At 38.6% G+C, this 8,830-nt stretch overlaps 1 protein-coding gene across 2 annotated transcripts in view; it reads right to left on the minus strand.

Annotated features, from left to right (window-relative positions):
* The window catches only part of TGFBI (transforming growth factor beta induced), a 58,566-nt gene extending 50,042 nt beyond the window's left edge, over positions 1-8,524 (minus strand). The window contains exon 1 of one of the 2 annotated variants that reach the window (XM_051978138.1): positions 8,242-8,524. In XM_051978138.1, the coding sequence (XP_051834098.1) occupies positions 8,242-8,381 (140 nt within the window). In that variant the 5' untranslated portion in view covers positions 8,382-8,524. The remainder of the gene's footprint in view (positions 1-8,241) is intronic. The other variant, XM_051978137.1, reaches the window with a different exon arrangement.
* Positions 8,525-8,830: the final 306 nt, after the last annotated feature.

The following is an 8,830-nucleotide window of genomic DNA, read 5'->3' on the forward strand; positions in this document are numbered from 1 at the left end:
CTATGTCTCAGGTATTTCCTCTATAAAAAAGGAATGGGTTCTAAGTTCTACTTTTTTTTTAATCTATGACACATTAGAAAAATGTAAATTGTTATTATTACTTTGAAACAGCAATGTGTTAAAATACTCTAATGTCCTAAAGAAGTGAAAACCACTTTCAAAGATACCTAACAAGAGAGCATAGTTAGCCTGGAAACTCAAAAAGTGGTGTTGATGAGGACAAAACCATGGATTCTACCTTCATGTAAGGCATATTCACACACAGAAAAACTATTTCATGTTCACAGGTTTCATTTTCTCACCAGAGACCTGGAAGAAAAGATCTGGCTTTTATGTTCCCTCACACTGAGGCATCCAGACATGATAGAAAGAGTTGTGAATTCAGAGGAAAAGACATTAGAACCAAATTTTAACTCAACTGTGGTAACTTTGTTACATATTTGGTTAAACACTTCCTTTCTGAGCCTTAATCTGCTCACTGGTAAAATCAAGGATAGAAAGTATGAACTCTGAGGATCTCTGAATTCAGCTATAATGTTACAGTAAGGTTAGCATATAGTGGTAGTTGTTACAGAAATATTTCTTGTTGAATTTGAAGAAGAGTGCATCCAAATGATAGAAATGGCGAACCACATCAGTATCTTTGCCAAGAAAACTTCATGGAAAATTTCATAAGTATATGGAGGACATGACAATGACTCAGCAACAACATACAGATAAACAAGAAAATCAGACTCACTGTATTTGTCATAGCTATGGGAAAACTATTCTTAAAGTAGTCTGAGATTTCTTAACAAAGAGTTTTTCACAACTCCAAAGGAAGATAGCCTTGTTTTTGTTTTTTGCTTTTTTAAAATTTGTTTTGCTTTTTTAGAATTTAAAGTTACAATCCTCTATTTTTCTGAACTTGACCTAAGTTATATCAATGTTTCCATATGAACACCTGGAGTACCAGAAGAACTCATGATTAAAATGTCAATGGGACTTCTGGCTGAACCTCAGTGGGCAGTTCAACTTGGCTGGGTCACAAGTTAGAAGAAAGCAGAAGAAAACAAATGAAGACTTTCTGAGTTCAAAATAGTTTTGCATTCCAAGAACTCTGGATGACTTCCTAAAAGTAAGACACTTGGATTTCAGAGGTCGAATTTGAAACTATTAACCACAAAGAAATCACTGATCATTATAAATGACAATCTATCCACCTTGCTATATTACAAATCTGTTTTCACCTTCAGTGGCCTCCTAATTCCTTTAGCATAAAATAAAAACTTTTCAGTTGGTATTAAGAAGCCCTCCAAAATTTGGCTCCCACCTACCTTCCTTGATGTATTTCACACTATATATGCTGTAAGTGAGCCAAACTGACTTCCTAGTTGAACCATCATGCAGACCATATATATTATCTCCTATCTCTGTACTGTCCTCTACACCTGGAATACACTCCCTCACCAGCACTGCATCTTCTTTCAAAGCCTTTGCTGATCCCCCTAGTTCTTAATGTTCTGTTCCTCAAATTATATTATATTATATTTATCAATGTAAATGGCATATCTTCAGCTGCAGGTAAGTTGCTCAAAAAAGAAAAATGTTTTTTATATTGTTTACCCCCAGTATCATGCCTTGAACATAAGGGTACTTAAGATTTAATCATCAGAGGGAACTCCTAGGTGAAAAAAACTCCCTTTTCTCAAAGTATGTTAGCACCATGTCTTTCATTTATACATTTACAAGGCTGTCCAGATCATTGAGAGTTAAGTGATTTATTTAGGGTCACACATTGTTGGAATCTTTACAAACTGTTAACTCATTAGAGTTGATAGAGACAATAATTATCTAATTTAGCATGGTTCAGTATCATTGATCTGATCTTACAAGGAGATGTTTTGGGCCAGAACCTGAAACAAGGTACTAAGTAGAACTAATTGATACAATGCTTGTGTTCACACCTTTACTCATTGGAGTTCACAAATATGGGAGATTCACAAAGTAAACTTTGTAACTTTGTGAATTCACACCTCCCTTAGGTGTGCCTCCAGAAGGAGGAGTCAACCTTTGGGAGATCATATATAAAGAGGCTCTTAGCTTCGGGTTAGTTAGTTACTTTGGGTTAGAGAGAGTTACTTCAAAACATTGACTGCGGTCAGAGGGGAGCACTTTGGGAGGAAGCCCACAAGCCCTGTCTCCGAGGCAAGAGAGATTCATTCCATTTTCCACTTGGCTGACTGGAGGCTCAAGAAAGCAGAGGCAGAAGCAAAGGACAATCTGCAAGAGCTCTTGGAACCAAGCAGAGAGATAGGCCTCAACTAACCCGGGCTATTTTGGAAGGAGAAAATAAATGTTTGCATTTTTACCAGCTGGCTGCATTTTGGGTGATTATTACTCTTACTGGAAACTAAGGCCGCCAGAAAACCTCCCCGAGAAACCTGCTTTCTCCCAGAACTATTATTTTAAAGAGGAAAAACACCACAACACATGTGACAAGCTAAGAACTTTGATAAAAAGTTATGAACTTGGTCCCTAAAACAGTGTAGACACATACCTCCTTGTTAAAGGGTAGACACAACATATTTGTTTCAGATGCATGACAATAATATAGACAGAAGCTTGGTGATAATCATTCTGTAATATTCCATTTGTCTTTCAATTTGTGTATGCACAGTTTTATATGGAGAGAGAAAGAGAAGGGAAGCAAAAGGAATGTTGACAGAAAAACTTGGCACCAGATTAAAAAACAAGCAAATGAAACCATCTATTTCCACACTCCATTATGACTGGGCATTCCCATTTTCTTAATAAAGGTATAATATAGATCATGTAATTCTAGACCATTTACATTTTACAGCACCTGTATCAAAATTAACATTATTCTAGTTGAAAAGGTTGTCAAATCCTCCTCTTGAGAATATGTAGGAAAACCGAATTCTGTGAGGCAAGTTTTTTGTTTTGTTTTGTTTTAGAAAAAAGTAAAAAAAAAAAAAATAGTAGTAGTAGTAATAGTAGCAGGAGCTGCAGTGTTGGTGGTAGTAGCAATAGAATAGTATAGTAGTAATGGTGGTGATGGTGGTAGCAGTAGAGACAGTGATTATGGTTGTGGTGGTGGTTGCAGTATTTGTGGTTGTCGTATGTGGTAATGGGGTGGATGGTAGTATTGATGACATCAGAGGTAGTAGCAATAGAAGTAGAGGTAATAGTGTGGCAGTGGTGCTGTGAATAGTCCTAGTAGTTTGTATTTATATAGTATCAACTATGTGGTAGATACTGCTAAACATTTTACACATGTTATCTCATTTGATCTTCATAACAACCTGAAAGATAGATGCAATTGTTATCCCCATTTTACAGCTGAGGAAACAAAATGATTTGCCCAGGGTCATAATGCTAGTTAGTATATGTATGGGGCTAGATTTGAATTCAGGTCCTCCATGTCCAGCTCTGTATTCACTGTTACCTATTATTGACATAGAGATAGAAAGAACCTCAGAGACTATTAGTCTCAATCACTAATCTTAGAGCTGAAGAGACTGAAGTCTAAGACCTCAGTTCAGAGTCATATAGAAAATGAGTGACAGAACTGAGATGTGAATTCAGATTTTCTGACTCCACAGTGAGTGATCCCCCTTCTCTAAGGTGCTGCCTCCTAAATTTCCATACCAGCTGGAAAAGCCCAGTGTCTAAATCAGTGTAATATATTTCTGGGTGTGTTGGGAAGGAAGGGGAGTGATGTACAATAGACAGCACTTCAGATTATCATCATGCAACAAGGCAAGGGGGGAATTGCAATATGAAGTCCCAAGGAACTCGGTTCATCAGGTCCTTAAAACAACCAAGGTTCTGAGATGGAAAAAAAGCACTCCCAAGCCAATAGTTTAAATGTCACATAACTCATTCCAGGAAAGATGGAGAGCGAATATGAAAAGAAGAGAGACAAAGGGAGTCTGGCAGACAAACAAGATAGAGGCAGAGAGACAGAGGAGAAACAATATGCCTTCCAACTTATCAGCAAGCAAACAGAAGCAGCCTGAACTTTCATGAAAAGTTAACACATTAGTCTATTCCAAGTGTACTGATATGTGCCTCTTTCTTTTTGGAGAAATAACACAGGAGGATGGTTCATCCATAATCAGTCTTTTTAGGCAGATCTCCTGGATGCTAGTATGATGGTTTCAGCTTCTCTAATAAATAAGTTGACTGAGTTCCTACTTTATCTGTCTCCTCCCCTACCTCAAATTCAAGCATAACCTCATTCATTCCTTCATTCAATTAATGTTTAGTTTAGTTTTTAGTGAAAGATGAAACTGCTACAGAGTTCTGCATTTCTTTAGTCAGCTCAGATATCTTTCCCTCCTTCGATTGAAGCTATGATTTGTGTTCTTATGACACTGGTCAGGCTAGATGCAGTTCTTTGGTCATAAGGCTGAAGGATAGTCATAAGGACACTGCATTCAAGTGCAACTATAGAACCAGTCACCAAAGAGCTTCTTCCAAAGCAATGGAAGAACAACATAAGATGCTGAAGTCATGAGAGAGGAAAGCTCTTTCTTTACTGCTTCCCTGAGAAGGAGAGGTGACCAATACAAAAGTACTCTCTTCTCCACTCCATTTCCTTTTCCAATGTTGACTCAAAATCACTTTGGAGGATTGGGGTTGGGAGAGGAATAAGCATTAGTATCTACTATGTGTTGGGCACTGGGATAAATGCTTTTTATATAAATATTATTTCATTTGATCCTCACATTAATCCTAGCGCTGCGTTTTACAGTTGTAGAATCTGAGGTAAACAAAAGTTAAACAGAGCTAAACAAAGATAAGTCACTTAACTTATCCACTATCACATAGCTAGTAAGTAAGCTGAGGTCAAGTCTGAAATTAAGATCTTTCTAAATTGGAGTTTGGTGTTCTATTCACTGTGTTACTACTATAGTCTGTTCTTCCCACCCCCAAGCTCTTTGGAGTGAAGCTGAAAAGTAGAGGAGAGAGTACTTTAGGGGAGGGGGAGGTCTAAAGTCTCTCTAAGAGTTTGTAAGTTACAGATATGTTTCCCCACTACCAAGAACCATCATCTGAATTCCCCATTACATTTTTTTGAAGTCTTTCTGTCTGGCCTGAATCTCATCTATCACCAAAGTTACTTTTCCATGCCTTAACACTAAGCACAAATGTTAATTGGTTTGAGAGACAAGTCGAGGAATCACTTACTCAGGTTTACCCAGTATTTCTTCACTTATGGAAACTGTGATAGAAAGTGTGAAATTCCCATCTCTGTAGTGTCCTTTACTATACACTAACCTTTTACTCTTTGTCATGAATGGCAATTGGTGATCATTTTGTAAGTGCCTTAAGTGCTTATGCACAAAGGCAATACTCTAAAAGTCCAACTGAATCAGGGGCTTAAAAACCTTAGCTCAAATCTTGGCTCTATCAATTCCTGAGTGGGCTTTGAGCAAGCCATAGAATTTCTGGGCCATGCTTAGTATTTGTATCTTTGACAGAGAAAAGCAGAGCTGATATCCTACCTTTTTTGGGGGGAGGAGGGAGAATGACATGAGGAGTGATATGAGAATAGGTGCATGAAATTCTATACTTTTGGAAGAGGAAAACTACTAAATGAAATTGAGGTATTGCTATGGAATATTATTATTGCTACAGAATATAGAATTCACTGTCTTGTTAATTGTTTTGAACTAGGAGAAACACATTTATCTGGAGACATTACTAACCTTTCTTAAATCATCTTTATGACTTTATCAACATTTTAGGTTCTCCTTTTCCTACAGAAATTCTTCTAAAGTTTTTTTAAACATAAAAACTTAACTTCTAAAAACTTTAACAAGGAGGAAAGTTAAACTTCTGCCTAGAAAAACTGAAATGAAACTAAGAATGGAGGTTGGGAGGTATACTGAGGACTAAGTATCCAAATCGCTGAATCAAAAAGAACATTAAAAGCCTTGTCATCTCCCCTGATTTTACACATGAGAAACTCTTTCACCGATAAAATAAATGAACTGACAAAGATCACTTGGTGAATTAGTGGCACAACTGAATTTAGAATACAGAACTATACACTTTTCTTTCCACTAAATCATAAAGTTACTTCATATTGATAGAACCTCGGACAAGTCCCTGAAAACCTCTGTGTTTCATTTTTATCATGTGTAAAATTATGAAAATAGACTTTATGGTCTCTAAAGCCCATTCTAGTTCTCATTTTCCAAATTTCTAGCTTATCCTCTTGCTCCTCAAGCAAAGGAAATTAGCCTGGATGGATGAGGGAGTAGTTGAATTTAAAAAATTTTCATGAGAAGAAATCCCTACTTTATATAAAGGACCTTATTATAGCCATGAGGTAGACATGGTTATAGGACCTTGGAAAGCATTTGTAGATTTCAGTAAGAACCTCTTAAATGCCTGAACACGGCTTCCAACATCTAAAAGGTAGTATTTGTAGAGAACTTTAAGGTTTGTAAAGTGCTTTACAAATATTATTTCAACTTATCCTCATTGCAATCCTGACGAGTACAGATCTTTATTATCCCCATTTTGCATATAAGGGAACCACAGTAGATAGAATGGATTTAGTTGTCCACTAGAAAGTATTTGAGGCTGGATTTAATTTTCCCTCTTCTTGATTTCAAATCCATCATTCTACCTATTGCATCATCTTTCTTGGAAAGTAGAGGAGATCAAAGAAAGTATCTGTCTGCTGCTTCCTTCGCTCAGGAAAATAGATGGGTACAAATGTCTTCAAGCTTTCACCAAGATGAAAATTACTCCTTTAGTCCCTTCCCCCTCCCTCTTTACTGGGGATAAATTTGGAGGCAACAGTGTCAGGAGCATCAGAGACTGCTTTAGTCCCTAGACTTTCTATTTCCCACTCGCTCCCATTATGAGTGACTTAGTCACAGAGGGGCATGCTGATATGAATGGTTCTTTCACCCAAACATATAACGGACTTTCCTACCTCAATACTCACACTGTTTCCATATGCCTGGAATGTCTTCTCTATCCTAAACTGCTGAGTTTCTGTCTATCTTATAAAGCCAAATCTTCTCTTAATGTTATCTTCTCTATGACTTCCTCCCAAATCCCCTCATCCTCATAACTTTCCTCCTAGGAGCAAAACACCTCCCATTTCAATCTGATTTGCATTTCCCTAATGTACTTATCATGCATTATTGTGTATTGGAGTTATCTACATTTAAATCTTATTCCTCCTTTTAATTTAAGCTCCAAGAAGTAGCTTATCTTATCTAAGTTTTTAGTTTGAGATATAGAATCACAGTTTTAGAGATGAAAGAGATCTTAAAAGTCATCTGTCCAACCCCCTCATTTTACAGTTGAGGAAACGCTGCTACAAGAATTAAATTATTTCCCCAAGATTGTAGAGACAGGATTTGACTCCAAGTCTTCTGACTTTTAAGTACTCTTTCCACATTGCCATCCTGTCTTTCTTCTACTGTTTTTGCAGATGGAGCAACTGAAACATGGCACATTGTGACTTTCCTAAGGTAACACAAGTAGTGAAGTATCAGATGTAGGTTATGAATGAATGCATGACCCCTCTCTCTAGAATCAATATTTATTTCATTACATCAAGTTGTATCGAACCCATTTAACACAAACTTTGTCCTCCAGGCTTCAGAGTCTGGAAGATAGCTTGGCTCAAGCTGAACTTGAGGATTTGTTGAATTGACTTCCTTTCTTGAATTAAAGGGTTAAGTCTACTTACAGGGTCCTGGCATAACCCCCCTCCAGTGACCAAAGAGGGAAAGTAGTGATTACCCACTACCCTTATCCCAGAGAGCTCCGGTCTTGCCACGAAGCTCAAGAATGGACCATTTATCTAAGCCTGACATTCTCAAATTCCTGGCAATAAATTGACCCCAAGCTTTTGCCCCAACCTATTTCCATACTTGTTCCCTTAGGCTGTCCAACTATCCCAGGAAAAAGCTGCAAACCCCTAAAAATAACACGTAGCCAGTTTGGGGGGCAGGGCTCTGGAGCACATGATCTGAGACAGAAACTTTGTTTTCTTTAGTGGGAGGGAGAAAATTCAAAAAAAGGTGCCTGCGGTTTGAAATCTGTAATTTTTCATTTATCTCTCAAAACTTGTCTATCAGGAGAAAAAAAAGTAGAGAAGGAGCAATGAATTGCCTGAAAAATACAATTTTTCAGTAGTTTGCTTTCTGAAACCCCTGGGTTCCCCTCTCCCTCCTCTTTCTTTTTTTGCTGTCCCAGGCTTACCCGTGCTGCCTGCCTCGGAGCCGGCTGTGTTGGAGTACAAGCTGGTAGGGAGACTTGACTGGCCCTGCAAGGATCTCTCCCAGGGTCAGGGCCAGAGCCAGACCTAGAGCCAGGGGCAGCGGCCACACAAAGGACTTCATAGTCTTGGGACAGGAAGGGAATGAGGCTGTGGAGCTATAGCTCCGTACTCACACACATACACACACGCACACGCGCGCGCACAAGCGTACACACACGCACACATACACACACACGCGCGCGCACACACACATACACACACACTCTGTCGGACTCTTAAGTGGAAGTGAGAGATCCACCAACTAGAGAGCCAGGTTAAATAAGAGCAAGGAAGCGGGAGAGGGAGAGGCTGGAAGGGGGCGGAGAAGCCTCAGCGCCTGAGCAATGAAATGCAATGCCATGGGAAGTGTATGGACGAGCCAGAGGCGACTGTTCTCAGCACTCCCTTCCTCTTCCATCTCTATCACACATTTGGGGATAACCCTGGGCCTTCTGCAGTGTAATTTTATTCTTCCTTTGTTTGCCTTTCTAAGGCAACTGTCTCTTTCCCCACCCTATACAGATGTTTTGA

The sequence above is a fragment of the Antechinus flavipes genome, chromosome 2 (genome assembly GCF_016432865.1).
Source record: "Antechinus flavipes isolate AdamAnt ecotype Samford, QLD, Australia chromosome 2, AdamAnt_v2, whole genome shotgun sequence".
Classification (NCBI taxonomy): domain Eukaryota; kingdom Metazoa; phylum Chordata; class Mammalia; order Dasyuromorphia; family Dasyuridae; genus Antechinus; species Antechinus flavipes.